Source organism: Lampetra fluviatilis, chromosome 31 (assembly GCF_964198595.1).
Source record: "Lampetra fluviatilis chromosome 31, kcLamFluv1.1, whole genome shotgun sequence".
NCBI classification, from domain to species: domain Eukaryota; kingdom Metazoa; phylum Chordata; class Hyperoartia; order Petromyzontiformes; family Petromyzontidae; genus Lampetra; species Lampetra fluviatilis.
Window position 1 is genome coordinate 9,618,446 of NC_136305.1, and position 25,073 is coordinate 9,643,518.

Genomic DNA, 25,073 nt, shown 5'->3' on the forward strand with positions numbered 1-25,073 from the left:
ACAGTAACCGGTATCGTTGAAGAAATCGTGCAAAACAACAACAACAACAACACCATCATTGGGAACAGTCGCATGCATGCACGGCCCTTGTCCTGGTTGAGAGCATGCCCACGACGGTGCGGGGTCCGTTCGAACGGGACGTCACCACTCCCGGTGAGCGCGGGTCGCGTGACAGACACGCGGAGCGCAGACGCGCGGGGAGTCCACTCCCCATTGGCTCTGGCTGCGCGAGCCCTCTGCTTTGGGTAAACAAAGGGCGTGAGAAGGCGAAGACATCGCGGGTGACACACGGAGAGAATTCCTGAAGGATGAGGGAGGGAGGCCACCGCGTGTGCGCGCGGCACCATTGGCCAAGGGCGCTGTTCTGACAATGCCATCTGTGTTCCTGTTTATGGGATTAGATTCGCTGCCAGCAACTTTAGCAGCAGCAGCAGCGGCGGCACAGAGAGCGCACGCACGGGATGGGTTCAGCCAGTCCCGAAGCAACGCGACATTTGACAGTGGCCACCCGGGTTAGGTTGTTCTTGACACTTCGCTCGTAGGAATGATGCCTACAGTAAAGACAAAGATCCCCCGCGTAGCCTTTAACAGGCTGTTGAGGTAAGTGCTGTTAGCGAGCGCATACGAAGGCCGGTACGGCAAACGAGAGAGGGGTGAGGGGCCAGCACCGCGCCCGGCCGCCTTTGTCTCCCCAGTGCTGACGTTTACAGACCACACCAGGGAGTTATTTGATGCTGAGTCGACCTAGGGGAGGCCCAGGACTGGGTTCAGATATTGGTCACTGATGTTGACCGTGAACGGGAGTCGAATTTGGGTCGCCGGGTAGCATTGTACTACCGCTCTCCAACACAATCAAGCCTAATACATTCACGTATACATATCTAAGAATGCATGCCTATGATAAAATGACACGGAACACGCCAGATCACATGCTAGATTTTGGAAGCCAAACAGATTTGAGCTGGATATTGCTTGGACGGACGAGCTGTCTGCATAACATAGGTATTGTTAGTGCAGCAATATACGATTGTTGTCCTGCACTATGCCGCCATGTCTATGCTTCTCACCTCCACCAATCCGCACTGACGAGCATAATCGCCAGACAACCCCCTGGGCGTGGGGAGGCCCTCATCCAGCAGTGGATTGACATGTCTATACGCAGAGAACGTGATTGGCCCAGCCTTGGAAACGGACTAAACATTTAATGTTCAACGTCCAATTTACCGATTAGCACGGTGTGGCTACGTACGTCGCGAAAGAAGTCCAACATACATACGAACACAACATAGTTTTAGAACAACCTGACCCAGACTTGTTTAATTTGGCGTTATACTCGATTGCATTAATAAATGGTCGTGCCAGGGTCGGGATTACGTCCTAATCCCGACCCTGGCAATGCCACAGGTGCCTCTGAGCGCGTGGGCGCAGGGAATCGAGTTTCGAGGCTGCAGGCGAGGACGAGGATGCGGTGTAACTGCATTCGGAGTCATCCCCGTGGGGATGAGATGATGGGCGCGTGCGTGGGACGGGTGGAGGCTCAGCTGGATGCCAGAGAAGGAGAGCGAGAGAGTGATCCCGCCTATGGATGGCGAGAGGGAATGATGGATGGTAAACCACTACCTTAGGGGTGAATGCATTTTTAAAAGGATGGATAGAATAGCAGATACATCGATTGACAAATTGATGACGCAGACGGTTTAGCAAGTCAGTCGGTGAACCCTTCTCGGCTCACTGTGTGCTTGCAAATGTAAAGGATTTTATTTTTTCTGTGGAAGGAGGAAAACAAAAACATCGGAAAATCCAAATACGTACAAATAACAATGTGGGTTACAGACTTGACTTAAAGCTTTTGTGACCGCAGGAATTCATATTCGTTGGGTCTTTCGGTAAAGTCACGTGGATAGGTTCAAAGAAAATAACGCCCAAAGAACATGGGCACAGACTGTCCCAGACTTGTTCCATGACTCTGCACAGCCTCGTTTGAAACGCTCAGTGCATTAGTTTGGCCCAAGGCCAAAAACACGACATTTCCCGAGGACCCAGAAGAATCCCTCTGAGCACACGGCGACACGGGAGGGCACGCGCGCCAGTCAGGCAACCGGCGCACGCTTCACGTGCCGCAACGCAGAACTGCGACGGCGCCACCACGCCACGACGTTAAATGCGTCCCCTCCAATAATTCGCCGGCCGCACTTGGGGCTGCTGCCCCTGCTGCTGCCGCCGCCGCTGCTGCTGCCGCCCCAAGCGCTTTGCAAGCGGCTGTCCGTCACGGCGTCTCGCCCGTGATAAATTAGCGTTCGAACGAACCTCCACAATCGCCCTCGTCATCTCACGCGGGAGAATTAGCCAGATGCCCCGTGCGCAGCTGCAGAGGAACAGAATTTGTCGAGGCAGCAGCGACGTTCGTAGGGTCTCACGTTCCGCGCTGTGTTAAGAGGCCACACGCGGCCTCTCAAAGCGCCCATTTCAAAAAGCGCGCCGGGAAACGGAGACCGTTCTCAGAGTAAAATCCACTCAATGAATATCAAATTATCTGGGGAGGTCCACTGGCCCCGGTGGGTTAAGTCAAAATAACCTCGTGTGCTGTGTCCGCAAGACAAGGATGCCCTGCAACAGGTGTGGTCAACATTTCGGTGGCAACTCGTGAGTTCAATGTTGGCAGCAACATTGAAAGCGTAAAGTTAAACAAACAAACAAAAACATCTCCGGAGGTGGGATTAGGGGTTTAGGGGCAGGATTGGGATCGACGCGATGCCGAGTGGTTTGGGTTTAGGGACAGCGAATGGTGAGTGTTCCACGACGTGGCTGGGGTGTCGGGCTCGAGCGTTCGGTTGCCTCGTGTGATCCGTCCATGAACTGCGTTGCCGGTCTCCCCTTGGCCTCTGCTCAGTGTTCACACGCGGCAGAGTTGACGGTGCTGCGCGCGGGTTTATTGCAAGAGTTGACAAACAACTTTACGACCGACTCAAGGTGAGCGCTATCGTAACCGACGCGACGCGACGCTCAGATGACACGAGAATCATCGTCCCACGCGGACTCGTCACAGGTTGCCGATGGCAGGGGCAGAGTGAGTCACGTGCGCACGGTCACGTGCTTCTGTGCTCAGAGCCCGGGTCCTGGGAGGCACCTCGAGCTGATGGGAGGCATCGGGGAGAGTCGACGACCCCCAGCACGTTCTCCTACCACACAAGAGGAGCCGGGTCCCTAGTTACGGGATAGAGCCAGCCCAGTGGGGGAGGGGGGATGGAGACATTGACCGTCAGGCGTCCATTCTCTCGTGAGAGCAGCTGCATTGCGCACAGCGGTGCAACGGGGGGCAGCAAGGCAGAGTGATGCTTGGTGCACTCTGCTACCGTGCACACTGCGCTCTGTGGGCGACGGGAGCAGAGGAGCGGATCTGATTCACGGTGTCCACTGCTGGCCGCATGCTCGCACGCACGATTGGCCATATGACCCTCGCAAGTGGCCGCGATAATCAGGTGTAGTAGATTGACCGATGGGAGTTTAGGGACGTGTTGCCGTTATTGTTGGAGTGAATTGAAAACAGAGGCTTCTGCGTTGCGGCTCCTGCACTCGTTGGGCCGTTCTCTGGAAATTACGTAACAACTCAGGGAAACGGGGCACGGTACACACGGTATCCTGTAACCTTCACAAGTCACCAACCGTGAACGGCAACATGACCGACAAAATAATAGAATTCTTGGGCAGTTCAACCTTCCCAAGACTCGCTCAGAGGTGGCTTAGATAATGACATCGTCACGCCAGAACCGATGTTCCCTAACGTTGCACATTTCGTCAGAGGCCTGCATCCTAATTTGTTAACACATTGCACCATTGCCATTTAAATTCTGACCGCAGTCCCCCCTGATCCAGGTCCCCGGTTTCTGATTCGGCATCGCTACGACCAGAGTCTGGCATCTTCTGCTCGGGCACTCCACGAAACAATTGTCATACAAATAGTATTTTTTTTATTTCACCAGGAAAGGCCCCACCAAGCTATTTATCTCTTTTTCAGAGGTGACCTGGCCACAAATGATAGCTCAACAAAGTGGTTTATCATTTGGAAATGTATCGCAGTCAAATACTCTGAACGCATGTTTCTAAATGCCGAGGAAAAAACCGAAAGACCCGGAGAAGAATCCACGCGAGCTGGCTGGAGACAGAACACGCAAACTCAAAATATATTTGTGTCATAGTCGGCATCGAACCCACGACCTCCTGTATACCCGGCGAGGTAGTTAACATCTCGCCACCGTGGCAAGACTTCCAGCACCCGATCAGCAAACCCAAGGGACCCCCACCCCCTTCATGTTTGCCCGAAATATTCGGAGTACTGCGTGCACAAAATGTGCTGAACCCGAGACCTCACACGTTGCAAAAGCGCGCTGCCCCGCGAGCACGGTGCTATCACTCCCCTTGTTTACCCAGCAAAGCCTCACTGAGCCTCAAGACTTTCAGGAGGGTCCTGCCAAGTTGTCTCGTACGGTCGCACCTAGGCTATATATCGCGGTTCCTCTTGCCTCATCACATCATTACGCATTTTCATAAACATATATATTTAAACCGCGTTTTAAGTACGTTTGTGTAATTTTACATTGTTTTTTGAAAATCTATCTCATGTTGGTTGTCAAGGTGGCGCTAACTCGTAGCTTTGACCACCAGGGAGTGGTGCGGGGGGCAAGGCACCCACTGCCCCACGCTAGTTACGCTACTGGATGACCCATCGCAACTGTTGTGACGACTCAATCACTGGGCCGCTCTGAGTTCGGATCGGGGTTTCGCGTAACACCGCACACGCAGACTGCGGCCGTAATCTTTAACCCATTTCTCTGCATGTTGCCTAAGTCGATCGTGTTGAACGCAGTGGTTGCTGCTCGGTCGTAGAATGACAAGAGCCGTGGCCATTGACTTCAAAGTCACACCAGCCATACTAACCTCAGCAGATCTTCATCGAACTATCAATTGATTGCAATCAATATATGTACATATTTTTTACTTCTTTCCCACCGTACGTAGCCAACCGTGCTAATCGAAGGTGCGGGAAAGGCCAAACACCGAAAGAAATTCGTTTTCAATGCAAATGATTTAAACGTCTATAGCTCCAGCGGCTTCCTAATATCGGAAGGAAGAGCGTTCCAGACGGCCGCAGAAGCGCGTCTGAAAGCGCGCGATGCAGTGATCGTTGTTGTTGGATGACGAGTCGAAAGCCGCTGCCTCCACGTGCTTTCTGCAGTAAAACCCGAGGTCAACATTCGCTTTGTGCGGTGGTTCTTAACACGCACCCCCTGGGGGTGCGAGATGTCCTCTCTGGGCGTGCGAGACATGGCCAGATTGTTTGAGAAGGTAAATAGTCGAAACACAAATCGACAGCACGGGCAGACAAGCACAACTACGTTGTTTCATCAAACCCCATGTATGCATTGCTAATATCGGTAGCAAGAGCGCTCCTTCCGATATTATAACGCGACTTGTGCGTTTGTACGATGTCAAGGCTGTGATGGTTTAAACCAATCATCGAGTTCCGGAGCAAAACATGCGTAATGGAAAGTGCACAATTGAAGGAGACACTATATATATTCCAGAATGTATTCGTGACCCAAAACCGTGACTATGCGTAATCGGTGTGGGGGGGGGCGGGGGTGTGAATCTTTTGGCGCCTTACTAAGATCACAACACCCGCAGCTTCCATCCCACACGGCCCTCACCCTGCAGCCTCCAATCCCCCATGGCCCCGCCTCTGACCGACGTGGTGAAGTATGGCCCCACCCCCAAATCAAACCGCAGCTCATGCTCACAGTCCCCGTGCAGGCGACACGTGCTGAGGCTGCACGTGTCGCAGGGGAGAGAGGAGGTGGAGAGAAGAAAGCTAGAGATGGGAGGGGGGGAGGGGAGGCTGGTTTATTTAGTTATTTAATTGCTACACATTTATCGATGGGAGGCTCCCTCGCACGGGGACGGAACGGCCCTATTCACCGTTCCGCGTGCCATTGTTTACGTGGAAGCGGTTTTACTTAAAATAACCCTAAACAAAAAATAACGCCTCTCCCGAATGACATCATTGGTCGCTCGTGACCTGGTAAAAATAATAAAATAAAATAAACAAAGCAACAAAACCACCACCCCCCCTGCCAAATGGAATTATTTGCATCGCCGTCAAATCTCAGGCGTCTCTCGTGTTCCCTGCCAACCCCGCCAGCCCCCGTGTTGTGACCGGCGCCGCCTCTGCACTTGGGTCGAGTTATTTATACTTTTTGTTTTTTTCGGTAAAGTCACGTAGGTAAGAAAATAAATGAAAAAACAACAAAATTAAATCACAGCAAAATTACTGACGGTTCCAACTGAAGACGGATGCTTGTGTTGCCTCCGAAACGTCGTGATTTAATTTAATTGTTTCTTCGTTTTTTTTCGTTTTTTCATTCAATTTTTTACCTACGTGACTTTACCGAAAAACCCCAAAGAGTATGAATCCTTGCAGTCACGACAACTTCAAATCTCGAGTTATTTAGTTCCGAAGCCAAAGTGCCACCGATATAATTGCGTACAACCGACGCGCAACCGTGCCCTGTCCACGTGGCCGCCACGAGCATCCAACATTAATGTCCGCGGTATTATGGAGGAGTATAGCTCACCACAGGAGAGGGATTTTGCGTAAGCATCATTGAGTGGAGGGCATTTCGTGCTTCCCGCGGTATTCTTGGACCATTTGTGATTGTCAAAGTGGTTTGCAATGTGGCTGCAGCTTGCTAGAATGACGCTCTGACTAATGTCTTCATTAATTGCACGCATTTTTTCTAACACTCTAGGTCTCGTATTGTGGATTATAAAAAATATATAAACTATATATTGTTTTATTTTATCAGGTAAGGCCCGCTGAGCTATCGAGCTATTTTTCAGAAGCGAAGCTGGCCACAAATGTAAGCTCAACAAATTGGCTTATCACGTGGAAATGTATAGTGGGCAGATACTATAAACGCGTGATCATTTTAAATGCGGAGGCAAAACCCGGAGGACCCGGAGAAAAATACACGCGACCACGGGGTGAGAGATACACGCAAACTGCAAATATAAAGGCGTCAGGGTCGGGATCGAACCCACGAGCTCCTGCACACCAGGCGTTGTCCGTACATTTCCTCATCCGCCACTCACGTCTTCTGGATCCGGTAAGGCGACTGAGACAAACTGGGGCTCTTGGAAGTGCCACGATCTACGGATTCAACGCGACCTCCGTTTCTCGAGAGGCATCGACGATGTCTGACAATGTCTCACGCCGGCTCCTCTGACGGACCAAGCGATGGGTGAGAACATTGAGAATACGAAGCAGGTCAATGTTTGCAGACCCATCGTTGAGTACCGAGTGAGCCCTGCTCTGTCTGACAAGTGGAGTTCATGTCACGAAGTCATCGTCGGTCTTCACTGACCCCCGAAGGGAGCGATGGAGCGGCTGTGCAATGGTCACGCGCACTTCACTACGAACCTGGTGGGCCGAGTTCGATCGTGAGTCGCGGCGAGTGATATCGAAACTGGTCCTGCCCACGCTCCACCACATTCACCAAGCCCTACTGACCAGTGTGGCGAAGTATGGCCAAACAACGCCGGCATGGGGAGGCCTTCATCCAGCATTGGATTGGCAACGCGCTGTAACGTGTTGAACACCAATCACGGCATCGAGAAGGCGAGGAATCTGCATACGAAGAGCGAGCGACCGCTTGCATGTGTTTGACGATCGCTCCTCTTGAACCGACTCGCAATGTCCATGCGCCGCTCTTAAACGCGAATTCGTGAGCAGCCCGGAGTGTTCACGACCAGAGGGGGGGGGGGGGGAGAGGGGACCCCCCCAATCCTCCCCCACGTGCAACCGGCAGCCAGACAGCGCTGGGCACGGCGTGCCCTGGATAGAGTCAGCCACGATACACACACGCAGAGAGAGAGAGAGATGTGCGACACAGTTGTAATATACCCACCTAACATGCGATCGTCCGTCGGTAAACACAGGCGCATCGCACCGTGTTAATAGCGCCACGGATTAGCGTAGAGCACGCGAGCGGCACCACATCCTCCCCGAGTCCCCCAGTCCCTTACCCCGCAGCACATCAAAGGCTCTTGCCGACAATAGCCTCACGTGGGCTGAGCGTCCGCGTGCGTGCGCGGCCAGGGGAGGGGGGGGAGGATGCTTAAGTCGAGAGGGGCGGGCGGAGGGGGGGGGGCACGGCACGTGTGTGGAGGGTGGTGTGCATGGGGAAGGGGGGGGGTGCGAGGCACGTGCGTCGAACACGTGCATGTCTCGGCTCGTCCGCGTGCATAGTAAGGAGGGGTAGTGGAGTGGGGAAGGAGGGGGGGGGGTGTGTGTCCCTCTATTATCAGGGTGCACATGCCTCGCTCGGGGTGACACGTGATGGCTCCTTCTCGTCCACCCCCTCCCCAAGGAGGAGGCTGCGCTGGGGAGACTTCGCCCTCCCGGTCGCCCACTCATCGCAGCCTCCCCGGCACTCTCTGCACTTCGGTGTTTTTTCCCCCCCTCCAAAATCTGGCGCCGGCTCCGTCCGGTTAAAATAGGGCGCAGACACGCACCGGGCAAAGGGATTATCTTGGCTGAATTGAGGGGTGCGAGACTCTGGGTAGCAGATATATTGCCGAATTCACACTCCCCCCTCCCACCCTCTCCCATCATCTAATCAACCCCTAACTAAGCCTGGCCCGAAATCTAGCCCTAATCCTGACCCTCATCCTCCCTCCTTCAAATATCACAGGGAACACGAACGGGTGAGGTGGGGGGGTGGGATAGCTTTCACACCTCACTGACACACCCACTGACACACCTTGCTGGCACACGCGCACGCACGTGTCACCGCGTGCAGCCGTGACACGTGCGTGCCACACGGATGGTGCCGCGGTCTCTTGCAGATCCTCCTCCTCCACTCCCCACCCCCACACCGTGCCTCAAGAAAGCACGACACAGCACCTCAAGCCTCTGTGTTCACAAAATCACGTGTGTTTGCTCCAAATCTTCGGAGGATTAAGCACGCCCTTTATTGCGGCGCGACCTCGTTACTGCCGGGGGATATTAGAATCGCGCGAGTCAAACCTCGGCCCGTGTCAACAGCGCCGCTAACCCGAGCGTTTTAATAACCACAGATTGAATAACCGCATCGGCGAACTGCGGCGCGTTAATGTCAATGCAAAAAAAACCCTAATCTGAATCAGACCATATTTGTATTTATACTGGAGGAATTCGAAAAGCTACACGAAAGCTCTTTTTCACAAATGTTCAGTTAGGGGGCGGGTCAGGCGGTTACAACAACAAACAATGGAAAAACACGAAATGAGTGCAAGGTATAGGAAAGGTATACAAATCACTTAAAAAAAATATCCAACCACACTTAAACAATTTTTTTTATCTTACCAGGTAAAGCCCACTGAGCTATTAGCTTCTTTTTCAGAAACGACCTGGCCACAAATGATAGCTCAACAAAGTGGCTTATCATGTGGACATTTATAGCAGCAAAATAATCTTTAAAAAATCTGCTGGATGAAGGCTTCCCCACACCGTGGTCGGTCGTGTCGGGGGTTTGTTGACCGCACTCGAGCTCCCCGCTCGCTCAGCGCGGCTTGCAATGCAGGGGAGGCTCGCGGGTGGCCGACGCGAGCCACGTGGCTCTTAACCCGAAGACAAATTGCCCACCGAAATGTTGGGGCGCCTGAGGTTGCGCTTGGCTTCCTTTAAAACTCCTGGGACAGGGTAGACTGCGTTAAAATCTCGCGCAGAACGCTTGCAAATGTACACACACCAAGCAACCCGCCTGCGACAGACTCTGCCGGTAAAAGCGGTAGAAAATGGGCACAGTCCGCTTCAGATCACCATTCAAACACAAGCACACACGCACATTACTAGCGGGCCCGTTTAACATCTTGCACTGCTTTTGACAACGACCAGTTGGACTCTAGACAGCATTCTATGTAGACAGCAGCAGACGATGTTTCACTTTAGTGGTACTGAAGTCAGTGGTTGAGCGATTCCATCGCATGTGCACAATAGTGTGATGCGCCGAATGGATCAGGGTGTGTGGGGGTGATGGGGGGGGGTATATTCTGTGCGCAGCGGAGGTCACTTGCAGCGGTCTCAGAAGTAGATCTGCGATATCCGCTTCTGCGGGCCGTTACTCAACGCGAATGGTTGCACGTCTTCGTCTTGTCACAAAGACAATGATATCGAGGCATTTTTTCGGGAGTGGGAGGGGGAATTAAGAATTCGCCGCGCGTGTGCGTGGTGGAAGATAAATGACCATGACCCTAATAGAGTTTTTTTGGGGTAGATCGCCCCCGAACCGAATAAATATTTACGCGATCTAACCCCCCAAAAAAACCTTTATTATGGATGATATTGGTCGCGAAAACCTGGCACGTGTTAAACTGACCATGACCATACGAACATAATCCCACCCCGCGGAGATGACCCCACTTGCGCGCTTATTATTCTGGCACGCGAGATCCATTTAATCTTACCTTGGTCTCATTATTTAGTTTTAATACATATATACGAGCCTGTCCGTGAGATGATGTGAACGCGTGGACATAAATAACGCCATTGTACGTTTAGAGCGATGTGCACCAATGGAGGATCATGGCAAGGGCGTGCCTTGCCCTCTAGTGGAAGTGCCTTATGCTGATAATCTCGCGATCCAGCCTGGCAGCGTTCCGGAAAGTATCGAGCGGGACAATGTAGCGTTGGAACTACAACAAGAATACGAACTCGACTCGTGTCCCCTGCATAAATTAAAATATTTTAAGATATAAACTATTTTTTTTTAATTTTACCAGGTAAGGCCCACTGAGCTATGAAGCTTTTTTTCAGAAGCGACCTGACCATAAATGATAGCTCAACGAAGTGGCTTGTCATGTAGACATGTTTAGCAGCCAAATACTCTCAACGCATGTTGATTCTAAATGTGGAGGGAAAATCTGGAGGCCCCGGAGAAAAATCCACGCGACCACGCGGAGAGAGACACCGGGTTCGAACCCACGACCTCCTGTACACCAGGCGAGGGAGTTAATATCTCACCACCGTGGCGCCCTGCATGGCGGGACGGGGATGGAGGGGGGGGGTGGCGAGGGAGGCGCCTGCCCCCCCCCGGGTCTCTAAGCTCGCGGGATTTACGCAGCGCGCGAGGGGACGTTCTGTGCCAGCCCAGGGACTCGGGACTCGAACCCTGCGCGAGGTGATGCGTGAAAAAAATTAACCCGCAAAAACAAAGTGTTGTCACTATAAATCCTTTATATGCGTGGCGGCTAGAGTCCTCTCGTCCTCTGGCTTGACATGGCTGCCACCTATGGGTCAGATGATTGCCTGCCACCATTAAGCAATTGGTAATTAAATATAAAAAAAAATCCTAAAAAGTGTAAAGTTATGGAAAAACATTTTCACGAAAATAAATTGTCACGCACAACGAGTCTGTGTGCAAAATGTCAGCTCGATTGGATCACGGGAAGTGGGTTAAAAAACGACCGAAAGATTTGCACGGTCCTAAGCGCGCAAGCATGCAAGCAAGGGAACTTAATATAAAGGATTTAAAAATAAACACAACGAGACAAAAAACGCTCCCTGACCCATCCACCACGCTCGGCTCCAGGTCCCCTAGGGATGAGGCGGCGTGGAGGGGGCACTTGAGCCGTTGCGCAGAGGGCACCGTGATAGCTGTGATTTATATACCGCCAGAGTGAAGTCGGGCCGGGCCCGAGGGACATTTGGTGGTGCAGGGCCCATCCCAACACCTCCTAGCGCCGGCCCTGATTTTCCGTGTGGTTGCAGCGATCACTTTTTTTTGTGCCGAGCAAAGGAGTCACGAGTACGAGCCCTCACCCGCGATCCAACTCGACACGCATATACACCCCGACGCCACCCGCGATCAAACAGCATACCAGCTACGAGCACTGAAAAAATAAAATCTAGATTAAAATATAATTTCTTTAGAACTGCTTTTTGTGTTTAGTTTGTTGTCCTTTCCCCCCCCCCCGCACCTCCGATTAGCACTTTTGGCTATGTGCCGTGCGAAGGAAGTTCAACGTGCATACACACATACTCTCCCAACATATTCTAATGAAGACTATCCACCCAGACACGTGGATTAGCTCTACCTCTAATTAACCAGTCAATCAGCCACTACCCCCCCCCGCCCCCCTTACCTCCACACACGGGGCGAATGCGCCACAGTGCCCGTCATGACGAACTCCATCTCTAGACTTAGAGCCCTCGCCTCTGGCACTTGGCCACGTGCAGGTCACGACGGCTCCCTCCCGCAAGGGGCCCATGAGCGCCTCAAACGCCCCAACCCCTCTCCCGGTGCGCGCCGCGAGTGCCCGCCGCGCCCTCTGCGCGTGCGCTCCACAGTTTGCTGCGTCGGTTTTTGCCGCACGAAATTTACAACGGTGCAAGTTCAGCGAGTGTTGCGCGCGCTTCGAGCGTTGAACACCACGTGATACAAAAAACACACACACACGAGGGTCGTAACGTGTCCTTGCCCGCAACGTCGGCGTATTATAGAACAATTTCTAACAGGGCAGTGGTGATAATTTGATGTATGGTACAGTATGTATATTGAACTCCTTTCGCACCGTACATAGCGAACCGTGCTAATCGGAGGTGCGGGGGAAGGACAACAAACTATGGCTCTCTGTGTGAGTCTATGGGTCTCTGTGTGAGTCTATGGGTCTCTGTGTGAGTCTATGGCTCTCTGTGTGAGTCTATGGGTATCTGTGTGAGTCGATGGGTCTCTGTGTGAGTCTATGGGTCTCTGTGTGAGTCTATGGCTCTCTGTGTGAGTCGATGGGTCTCTGTGTGAGTCGATGGGTCTCTGTGTGAGTCGATGGGTCTCTGTGTGAGTCTATGAGTCTCTGTGTGAGTCTATGGCTCTCTGTGTGAGTCTATGGCTCTCTGTGTGAGTCTATGGGTCTCTGTGTGAGTCGATGGGTCTCTGTTTGAGTCGATGGCTCTCTGTGTGAGTCGATGGCTCTCTGTGTGAGTCGATGGGTCTCTGTGTGAGTCGATGGCTCTCTGTGTGAGTCTATGGGTCTCTGTGTGAGTCTATGTGTCTCTGTGTGAGTCTATGGGTTTCTGTGTGAGTCTCTGTCTCTCTGTGAGTCAATGGATCTCTGTGTGAGTATATGAGTCTCTGTGTGAGCCTATGGGTCTCTGTGTGAGTCGATGGGTTTATGTGTGAGTATATGGGTCTCTGTGTGAGTCTATGTGTCTCTGTGTGAGTCTATGGGTTTCCGTGTGAGTCTCTGTCTCTCTGTGAGTCAATGGATCTCTGTGTGAGTATATGAGTCTCTGTGTGAGCCTATGGGTCTCTGTGTGAGTCGATGGGTTTATGTGTGAGTATATGGGTCTCTGTGTGAGTCTATGTGTCTCTGTGTGAGTCTATGGGTTTCTGTGTGAGTCTCTGTCTCTCTGTGAGTCTATGGGTCTCTGTGTGAGTCTATGGCTCTATGTGTGAGTCGATGGGTGTCTGTGTGAGTCTATGGCCCTCTGTGTGAGTCTATGGCTCTCTGTGTGAGTCGATGGGTCTCTGTGTGAGTCTATGGCCCTCTGTGTGAGTCTATGGCTCTCTGTGTGAGTCCATGCATGAATGTTGAACTTCTCTCGCACCGTACGCAGCCAACCGTGCTAATCGGAGTTACGGGGGAACCAGGTGGCCGAATCTCGCGTCAGGCTCGCAAACAAACGAAAACAAATACCCTCGACTACCCCCAATCTGTGGGGCCGCAGCGGCACGAGGCAGCCAGCTGCCGCGAGCAGCGTGACGGAGGAGGAGGGAGGAGGAGAGGCCCTCAAAGCCCCCTTTCTCCAAAACCCACACGCGCACACACAACGCAGCGTCACACAAGCACGCAGAGCACCGAGGCCGTCACAACGCCGGCGAAGTGATGACAACGGAACGTTTTGACTCTTTGCTCGTTTCCAATTTTGCAATGATATATATAAAAAAAACACATTTACACGACTTCGGGTTTCTCCATCGCATCATTAGCCCACACGTGTCAACACGTTTCGCTCCGATGCATTTGCGTAAGTCTCACGTATAATTACACAGCCTGGAATCATCTAATATATGTGTGTATATATATGGACAATAGTCAATGTGTGTGTGTAGAAATATTCGGAAGAAATCAAGAACCAGTTCCCGAAGCTGAATTGAGAATCTCTCCGTCGCATCTGCGGCTCGCAAAACACGCTTTCATCACGAAATTCCTGCGATGCGAAAAAAATAAAAAATACACTCTACATTTACTGTATCGAAGCGTGTGTCTTGTCGTTCGCAATTGAGGTTCCAATCGCCGCTTTGCTGCTCGACACATCTTTGCGGGGGCTTACCTACGCCGCCGCTGTCCATGGTGTCGTGCGATGAGGAAGCGGTGGCGCTGCGCCCCCAGTGATGAGCGCCTCGGCACCGCCGCCGCCGCTGCTGGTAGCGGTGATGATGGTGATGACGGTGATGACGGTGATGGTGATGATGGCAGTGGCGGTGAGGAGCGCAGACTGCGGCCGCAGAGCGTCAGTGCAGGAGGCTGTGGCGCTTTAAGAGAAGCGATGCAGCGCGCAGGATCTCAGCAGCTCGGAGCGCACACGTGACTCGTGTTTGTTGTGGACTCGGTGCCCCCCCCACCACCACCAGCACCAGCACCACGCGTTCCCTGCAACCCACACACCCGTTGCTACCCCCCCTCCTCCTCCCCCCCACGGCCCACCCCACCCCCTACTGATATACCCTCCTTTCACCGCTCTCACTCCTCCCAGCCTCCTCCTTCACTCTTGCCTCAACCCGGCACTCGACGCGTGCTGAAGCCAGCAGCCACACAGATCCACCCAGAGCCACCCAGAGCTCACCACGCAGCTATAGCCAGCCAGCCAGTGCCACCACCCCCTGCACAACAACGCCAATGCGCTGGTGCCATCTCCCCCCCCCCCACCATAAGACCGGGGTAACGCTTGCACGCGGTGCCGCAGCTGCCCTACTGACACACATCCGAGTCCCTTTGCCGCTCACGACTGGCACCTCGCCTGTTCACGCACGGCAACAGAACCAGCAGCAGCAGCAGCAGCAGCCGCATTGAGCAGCGCCAGGGCCGCATCGTTCCGAGTGCTGGAGAGCTCTAACCCATGCCCGACTGCTCGCGCATGAGACACGGGGGGTAACCACCCCCCACCACCCCCACCACCGAAGGCGCGCTTGAGTGCCCGGGCGCGTCACGGGGCTCGTTGCGGGATTCCAGCGGCGCCGCCTCGCAGCGCTCCCTGCAGTCGAGGGTGGGGGGCGGGCGGGGCGGGGCGCGGGGGATAAGGAGCGATACTGGGGGGAGGGGTGACAGGAAGACTTCGTTCCGTGCATTGCGCTAAGTTTGTTGTCCTTCCGCCTCCGCCGCATCTCCGATTAGCACGGTTGGCTACGTACGGTGCGAAAGAAGTTCAACATGCATACAACCCTGGGCGATGTCCGTCCGCTCATCAGCCCCATAGACCTGTGAGGGCAATGACCTGTCAGCGAGCACCTGCTGAGGTCCACACGGTGCCTGAGGAGGTGGACCAGCAAGGGGGGCTACAGAGCTGCCGTGGGAAAACGCGCGCGTGGATCTTCACCAGCGCGCGTGATGATGATGAGCGGACTTGCCGATGACCGGTACCAGCGGTGTCAAGATCGGCCTTTGTGGAGGACGCTCGTGAAGGACGCTGCTGCTGCGCAGTTGGAGGCAGTCGCCCTCCAGCAACAACGGTGGGCAGAGGAGCGACGCTCACCACAACGAGCGGAGCGCCGGGCGGATAAAACGCGGCAAGTTGGCACAGGAGGGGGTACAGCTGGTGCATTTGACAATCATTGCAGTCAGCCAACCCATGGCACCTGGGTCTGTCCCGTGACCTCCTGGTCATCGAGCCTTCGACAATTCACGCGGCCTCAACGTGCACCTGGCCTGGCACAGGCGCCGTGGTGACATCACCGTCACTTAGTCGCGAATGGCGGGCATCGGTATTGGTATTGCATGATCAATATTCTTCCGAGCAATACCGAACTACCTGAAATTGTGTTCAGGGGCTCGGGATTGCCCCACGTTGTAGCCAGGCAATAAATAATGGCAATGCAATTTCGTTCAACACACGAAAGCCTCCCTAGGTCGCATGAGACGTTGTTATTTTTGTTTCAGGAGGACCCCGCTCTGAGATGTTTGGCCGTTTTCCTTCAAACCGAGTGTTCGTCACGCGGGAGGAAACCCGACTCCTCGGGGGAAAACCTCCACCGCCCATCAGAGGTCTCACACTCCTTGATATCTGCCACAGCTGTATCAAGTGATACAGCTATCGTGCTGTGACGGTTCCACCTGAAGACGGAGGCTTGTGTTGCCTCCGAAACGTCGTGATTTTTATTTTATTTTACTTTTATTAATTTAAATTTTCTACCCACGTGACTTTACCGAAAAAAACTAAGAATATGAATCCTTGCAGTCACGACAGCTTCAAATCTAGAAATCCTTTGCTTCACTGCCATGCCTTGGCCACCTCGCGGATGAACCATCCCGTTCTTTCGCGATTCGATCGATTGTGGCGATTGAGGGTGGCGCTTCAAATGAACAGAGGCGTAATATTTAACGTCGCGGTGAAGGTAACGGCCTCGAGTGGATGTGTTCACGTGTGGGTCACGGGTACCCATTACACACAGACAGACGCGGGCCCCTTCCAAAGGCATCGATTCTTGCGCAATCCCCAAGGGGCCGTCCATAAATGACGTCACGCACCTAGGGCGGAGGGGGGGGTCAGACATTTGTGACGATGTGTGACGAGGGGGGGGGGGGGTTGAGAAATGTGACGTCACGTAAAAATGCAGAACTTTAAATAAATATAGACAACACGTTCTACTTAATTCAATAGACTTTTTAATAAATGTTTTCTCATGCAACATCAGAGTGCAGCGCCACATTAAATACGCACTACAATGAAAATAGTTTAAAGCGATTTGAAGCATGTTTTATTTCGAGGGGGGGGGGGGCAGAGCTTTGTGACGTCATATTTGAGGGGGGGGGTCTGACTTTTTGTGACGCCGTGTGACGAGGGGGGGGGTCAAAAATCGTCCAAAATCGTGTCACGTCATTTATGGACGCCCCCCAAGTCGATGCGTCACTGCGATCCCATACACTGTGGTAATCATGAGCCATATAGTCCACATGCAGCCGAGACATGGGGCGCACGCTCCGCTGGAGGCGAATTACTCGGTTAACCGACGGGGCGAGTGACCGCGCCCTGTGAGCGACCTCACTCACCAACCTCCAGCGCCGTCTTCTGCGGGGCCCGCCATCCTAACATTGCGAGGTTCCCAATCGCTTTCTCGAGTCAAAATTGGCATGACAACAAAAAAATAATAATAATGATAATGAGCAGTTACGTTTATCAATCCACCGCTGGATGAAGACATCCCCACGCCGTCTCTGTCGCGGTTTTCCTTTCAGCCATACTTCACCACTCCGGTTGAGGACGGGGAGTCATTCATATGCGACTCGCCAATGACTCGAACTCTGGCGGCCGTGTTCACAGCGCAGCGCCCTCATCCACCATCGCGACAACGCGGCTGCACATTTGTGCCGACGTTGCAGCTTGCCGGTCACTGCGTGGAAGGAGACCGTTCCAATCGGAATCACATCACCCACCCCGGAGGGTGGGGGGGGGCGTGGGGGGAGGGGGGTGGTCTCGAGAATGGACGCGTGACCTTGCAGCTCACGTGGGAACGAGACTCAACTTCGTCTCCCCCCCCCTCCACTCTGCTCGCGACCGGGACGCGTCCCTTCTCTCGTCTCTCTCTCTCTGCAGGCGGAGGAGCGCCGCCTGCCAGCCGAACTTAGCCGGAGTCGCCTTCACCGCCTCCGCGCGGCGCTCCGCACGCGCTCGTCGTGTCCCCTTGCCAACCCTCGTTCACCCGCGGGGTCGACTTTGACGAAGCGAGCATTGGCGTCGTCGATTAGCTGCTCACCTGTTCACGCGCCGCGATGGGATGACGGTCACCTCAGCGGGGTTAGGGGCCGTCTCTAAATGACGTCACGCACCTGGTGGGGGGGGGGGTCAGACATTTGTGACGATGTGTGACGAGGGGGGGTGTTTGACAAATGTTACGTCACATCAAAATGCGCAACTTTAAATGAATATAGACAACACGTTCTACTTAATTAAATATACTTCTTAATAAATGTTTTCTCCTACAACATCAGAGTGCAGCGCCACATTAAATACGCACTACAATGGCAATAGTTTAAAGCGATTTGAAGCATGTTTTTTTTTTTGGGGGGGGGCAGAGCTTTGTGACGTCCTATTTGAGGGGGGGGGGGGGGCTGACTTTTTGTGACGCCGTGTGACGAGGGGGGGGGGGGTCAAAAATCGTCCAAAATTGCGTGACGTCATTTATGGACGGCCCCTAAGGCGCTCAATAAAAAGCTAAGTCGAGACAAGATCACGGGGGGGTTTGTTTTATGTCACCGTCCTGCTCGGAGCTTACTGGACCCGACCTGCCGGGGCGTCTCCTGCACTCCGCGTCCTCGTGACCACCTCTCGCGGTGGCGTTTAGCACGGTTGGTCGCGTACGGTGCGAAATAAGTTCACCACGACGCAAGCATTGCTCCGTTGTGCAGACGCCCCCTCGTGTGCCGTGTCCGCCTTCATGGGTGCCCGACGACAGCGAACACCACGTGAGATACAGAGCGCGTCACGAGGAGCGTGTTAAGTAATCATCGGGCGCGTGCGGTATGTTTACACAATTAAGGTGCGTCTGAATGTATGCACATTTGGTGACTTGGCAAACCCGAGCAGATAGCCTTAACACACACTCACACATATCTAGAAATATATTGAGGTTCTCTTTAGTTTAAATCTGTGTATGCATGAACGACTGCGAAAGCGCAGTCGCTGAACACTTGTCTTGGCAACCACGGACGCAGCTAAATTCACCCTCCCCGGGGGAATTAATTTCTCACTCAATATTTTCCGGGTCGATGCCCGTTCGATTGTGGGTTAGTAGGCACGTAGCTGCAGCCACAGCGAGCATAATACTGGATGTGGCGTGCCGGGTACGAATAGATGTTCAGGGTTTCTGTCTCACTCGGATAGGCCCTGCCGGAATCAATCCCGAAACCGAACGAGGAACGATGCCATCTGCTGTGTGAAAAAATTGTTTTTATCGCTCATCGGATTCCTCCAGAATAAATAAAAAAATTTTGATTCACACCTCCCTATGGATATGAAACGTCGAAGATTGTGTTAAATATTGTACTAAATTACGTCTTTACTTGATTATAAATATTTAGAAAGGGATTGGGAGGTGGGAGTGGATTGGGGGTTGAGCCTTCAGCGGCGTAGGAGGAAGAGAAGATCAGAATCACAATATGTATTTATACTCGAGGAATCCGATGAGCTATAAAGTTATTTTCACAGATTTCCAGATTAGCCCCCTCCAGCCTCGCTACTCATGGTCTGTGCCCGGGTCATCGGAGTGCTCGGTGAGGATTGGTGAGGATGGGGGGCGGGGGGCTTTTAGAAAATAATATGAAGGTGGTTGGAGCAGCTTCGAAGCATTAAGCTCGTTTACGAAGCGCGCACGAAGGAGCCCCGAGGGAGGGGGCAGGGGAGGAGAGAGGGGGGGGGTCACCGCGGTGGAGGTTTGAAAGTCTCGGGGAGCCATGCGGCGCCGTCTCGTGACCCCCCCCCCCAGTTCACAGGGAGCCCTCCTGGGGTAATTCTGAAGAGAGAGAGACAACAACAACAACCGCCATTCGCCACTAAGTGGCGGTGACGTCACCACGACGCTTGTGCCAGGCCAAGTGCACCTTGAGGCCACGTGAAGTGTCGAACGCCCGCTGGCAGGAGGTCACGGGGCAGACCCAGCAGGTGCCACGGGTCGACTGACCGAGATGACCGAGATGACTGGCTGATGCACCGCATGTGCCCCCTACTGTACCAACTTGCTGTGCTTTAGCCACCCGGCGCTCCGCTCGTTGTTGTGAGCGTCGCTCCTTCCCCCTCCGTTGTTGTTGGAGGGCGACTGCCTCCAACTGCCCAGTAGCGTCCTTCACGAGCCTCCTCCACTGAGGCCGATCTTGACACCGCTGGTACCAGTCATCGGCAAGTCCACTCAGCTCCACGTCCTCCTGTACCACATCACTCCATCTCTTCTCTAGCCCGTGCCGCGCCCGTTTAGCCCCCTCGATCCGGCCGAACAAAAGCTGTTTAGGCATGCGGTGGTTGGGCATGCGGGCTACATGACCCAGCCAACGCAGCCTTGCCTGCCGGAGGAGCTCACCGATGGGACTTTGACCAGATCTTTCAAGGATTTGTGAGCTCCTCACACAATCCAGCCTGGTTAAACCCAGGATGGATCGTAGGCAGGCCAACCTAAATGTTTCCAACCGGCGACAGACACACACACACACAGAGACACACAGACACAACACAGAGAGAGAGACAAACACATAGAGACACACACACAGAGACACACTCAGAGAGAGACACACACACAGAGGCACACACACACACAGAGAGACACAGACACAACACAGAGAGAGAGACAAACACATAGAGACACACACAAAGAGACACACACACAGAGAGACACACAAAGATTCCCGTGTAGCCTTAACAGACTGTCAGGGCAAGTGCTGTTAGCGAGCACCTATGAAGGCCGGAACGGTACACGAGGGGGTGGGTGGCCAGCACCACGCCCGACCGCCTTTGTCTCCCTAGTGGCAATGTTTACACACTACACCAGGTACTCATTTGAGGCTGATTCGACCTAGGGGAGGCCCGGGGCCGGTTCAGATAATCATCACTGGTGTTGGCCGTGAGCGGGAATCGAACCCATGTCGTCGGGTTTATAGCGCAGCGCGCTAACCGCTACACACACACACAGAGATACACACACAGAGAGACCCCCCCCACACACACACTGAGAGACACATACACACACAGAGAGACACACACACACACAGAGATGGAGGGAAAAACATTACACAGCTGATGCCGGGAGCGAGGGGAGGAAGCTGCCGCGAAAGAACGGAGACTCGAGTGGTGACCCCGGTTTATGAGGGCGCCACGGTGGCTAGGGAGATGTTTACTACCTCGCCTGGTATACAGGAGTTCGTGGGTTCAATCCCAACCCTGACGCCTGCTGTGTATTTGCAGGTTGGAAAGTGCAAATTATTCAATTGGCATCGCACACAAAAACTAAACGATGAACTCACAGAAGCAGCAGCAACAACATCGCCTTCCTACTGCGAAGACTTTGCCAGGACCATCCTGTCAAGGGTCTTGAGACCCAGTGAGGCTTTCCTGGGTACACAGGGATAATAAGAATAATACGATTATTAGAAATAATAAAATACATTCACAGTGAAGTTGTTACAGATGAATGCACAGTAGATATTTCGTCACACTTGCAGCAAGCAGGCGCAAGCATTTCATGAGAAATATCGTTACATCTCGTCAATGTGTGAGTAATTCCATGTGTAGAATAAGTTTCCAAAATTAGAGTTTGTACAGACACACGGAGACACAAAGACAAAGGCACCCCGTATAGCCTTCAAATACTGTTGGGACAAGTGCTTTCAGCGAGCAAGGCACACGAGGGGGTGGGTAGCCATCACCACGCCCGACCGCCTTTGTCTCCGAAGGGATGATGTTTAAACATCGCATCAGGTACTAAATTAAGGCTAAGTCGACCTAGGGGAGGCGCAGAACCTGTTCAGATATTCGTCTCTGGCGTTGGCCGTTAACGGGAATCGAACTCGGGTCTCGAGGTTGTGTACGCAACGCGCGAACCACTATACCACCGCTCTCTCCACTATGGACACACAAAGACAAACATCCCCCGTATAGCCTTAACAAACTGTAGGAGCAAGTGCTGTGAGCGCGCATCTATAAAGGCCGGCACGACACACGAGGAGGTGGGTGGGTGGCCAACACCACACGGAAACACACACACGTGCGCACACACACATAGAGACACGCCGTCCGGTGCTGAACACAGCCGATGAAAGTTTAACAAATAGTTACAGCTGAAGTCAAAATTTAAACGCCGCAAGGCTCCTCATCTCCTCCCTGCGGTGGCGTTCAGCTGACTCGAGCGCGCCAGAGCGGGCCGACACGGGAGCGACGCACGTGGCGCTCTTAGATCCGTGCCCCACAAAGCCGCAAAAACACGACCGCAGACTCTACCGCTCGCGCCGCCGCTTCGAACGCTTTTATTTGCACAAAACAAGCAGGGAGGGAGAGAGAGGATGACTTATGGCCACGGCATCGGCCAACAATACGAGACCAAAACAAAACACAGACGGCGGTAAAATTATGACGCGCGCGCAAAGACAAAGTTCACCCGCATAGCCGTGACCAGACTATTGGGGCAAGCGCTGTTAGCGAGCAGGCCGGAACGGCACATGAGAAGAGGTGGGTGGCCAGCACCACGCCCGGCCGCATTTGTCTCCCCAGTGGCGATTGTTTACACACCGCACCAGGCACTCATGTGAGGCTGAGTCGACCTAGGGGAGGCCCGGGGCAGGTTTAGATCATCTCCACTGGCGTCGGCCGTGAGCCGCGAATCGTTCATCGGGTCGCCGGGATTATAGAGCAGCGTGCTCACCGCTGCACGACCGCTTTCCCCCAAATCACAACAATCGCACGCTCACGCTTGACGCTGCAATGAAGGCCCTCGCATGCAGAAATGTGGCAATGCCGGTGGAGGTGACGGCAGAGATGAATTGGCATCAGCCTGGCATTGTTTTGTATTGTATTGAAGTCAGGCAGCTCCATCTCCTCGGCTGTCCCCACGATCTCGAACTCCCTTCTCACAGTCATCCGTGCTGTCGTCAATCTCTTGCCCCTGTGTTTAAGCCTCGTTCTGTACGGAGCCAACCGTGCTAATTGGAGGTACGGGAAAGGACACCAAACTAAGCACACACAAAAAAAAACAGTTCTTTCTATGAAATACACATTCCCACTGTTTCTGCGATGCCATTGCATGTAGAGGTCGTATACATCCACAGTACAGTCACACCGAGACCCTGAAACTCGCTATGCATTCGCTCACGCAGGGAGCTACCGACGAGTAAGTCCACCTTTTACTGTCCGCTATTGATTCCGCTCGTTTACCCACGCAAGCATCACCGAGTCTCAAGACTCCTTTTCGTTAGGGCCCTGCCAAGTGTTGCAGGTGGAGAGAGATGCCTCTGCTCTCCATAATCCCAAATGAGTGGTGTGCAGGTAACTGTATCGGCATTGAAATGTTTGTCCAATAACACCAGTTGCATCATGATTGATTTTTTGTCGCAATGGGATAAATCCGGAGACCCCGGGAGGAAGCCCCATGCGGAACACGGGGCGAACATCCAAACTCTACAAGAAAAGGCGCCCAAGTCTGGAATCGAACCCAGGGAGTGCTTCCTGCAAGGCACGGGTGCTACCATTGCGTCACCGCCCTTTGCGGCCCAATTGCATCCCCACTCGGCGAGCCTCGAGCAGAGCGGGAGCGGTGCGTGTGCCTCTGAATCGTGAAACCAATAATCATATAATTATTGCTGTGCAGGGAAATTATAAAATGCGACGAACGCTGCGCCGGTCAGCGCGCTGCGCTACCAAACCCTGGAACCCGGGAATCCGGGTTCGATTCCGGCTCACGGCCAACACCAGTGACCATTATCTGAACCGGTCCTGTAAAATGTCACGTCTGAAAATACCCTGGATTGTTGTGACACTGCAACATGCATGGGACACTTAGTGCAAGTGCTGGAGGTGGTTGTGTGGGTGTGCGTGTGTTATGTGGGGAGCGGTGGTGTAGCGCTACGAACCTGGCGACTCGGGTTCGATTCCCGCTCATGGCCAACACCGGTGACGATAATTTGAACCAATCCTCTGGCCTCCCCTAGGTCGACCCAGCCTTAAATGTGTACCTGGCACGGTGTGTAAACATCGTCACTAAGGGTCAAAGGTGGCTGGCCGTGGTGCTGGCCAACAACCCCCTCGTGTGCCGTGCCGGCATTCATAGGTGCTACTCGCTAACAGCACTTGCCCCAACAGTCTGTCAGGGCTATGCAGGGGATCTTTGTCTTTGTATAGCAATGCTGCGTGTACGAGTATACACAAATTGGTGTCTATCGCGAAAGAGAGCGATGGCTGTTTCCATCGCAAAGTGTTTAATCTTTCATGCTAATAAGGATACAAAAAAATTGTGACAAGCACAATGGAAGCTGGTGTCATTTTTTAAAGTACATTTCGGTGTTCTGTGAATCTCCCAAACACGCTGGCCCTTAAGAGGAATTTGCCTTTATTCCTTGTACTGAAATAAACAAACCATTAATTAAACAGCATGCGTATAAATTATTGCCCATTAGTCTACGTCCATTGTTGCATCGTTATGTGCACAGCTCCGATTAGCACCGTTTGCTACGTACGGCGCGAAATAAATTCAACATGCATGCATACACATTAGCGGGCACGAGCCTCTGCACGAACAAGCTGCCCCGTAACTTTTCTTTTGCCGACTTGTTACAACAGCACGTGGCCGCGAAAAGAGCGCGGGCTGTCACGGGGTCTCAGCGGTCAAATTCCTGTCAAAACGAGGAGGGCCTTTGCAAGCCTCGAGTTGTGAGTTTGTGATCAGCAAACCCCCCTCGGTTAATTGGCAGGAGATGGGGCGAGGGCATCAACTGGGAGTCGGGTGCGCGCTTCGGCGGCCGTCTGGAACCTTCTTCCTTCCGATATTAAGAAGCCACTGGAGCTACGCACTTGTACATGTAGATTGGAAACTCATTTATTTAGGACCGCGTTTGGTTTTTTGGTTAGTACGGTGCGACGGAAATTCAACGTGCACACATACGTGAGACAATCTTCACTCCAAAAAAACAAACAACTCCGAATGACGAGGTGGAGAATCAGTTGAGCGTCGGTGACCAGGAAACGGAATCCAGCCGGGGGGGGGGGGGGGTGGGGGGTTCAGGAGACAGATGCCGAGGTTTGTCCACCGGCTTGAGCCCTCGAGGTTTTAATGCGCCGGCCACGGTGAATGCGC

General features: G+C 53.2%; 1 protein-coding gene across 2 annotated transcripts in view; it reads right to left on the reverse strand.

The window, feature by feature from the left end:
* NR1D2 (nuclear receptor subfamily 1 group D member 2) overlaps positions 1-15,084 on the reverse strand; it is a 77,472-nt gene extending 62,388 nt beyond the window's left edge. The window contains exon 1 of one of the 2 annotated variants that reach the window (XM_078871076.1): positions 15,065-15,084. Coding sequence is in view for 1 of the 2 variants with exons in the window: in XM_078871075.1 (XP_078727201.1) it covers positions 14,366-14,384 (19 nt within the window). In the remaining variant the exon portion in view is untranslated. Of the gene's footprint in view, positions 1-14,365; positions 14,697-15,064 lie in introns of those variants that run through there. The other variant, XM_078871075.1, reaches the window with a different exon arrangement.
* Between the last annotated feature and the right edge of the window lie 9,989 nt (positions 15,085-25,073).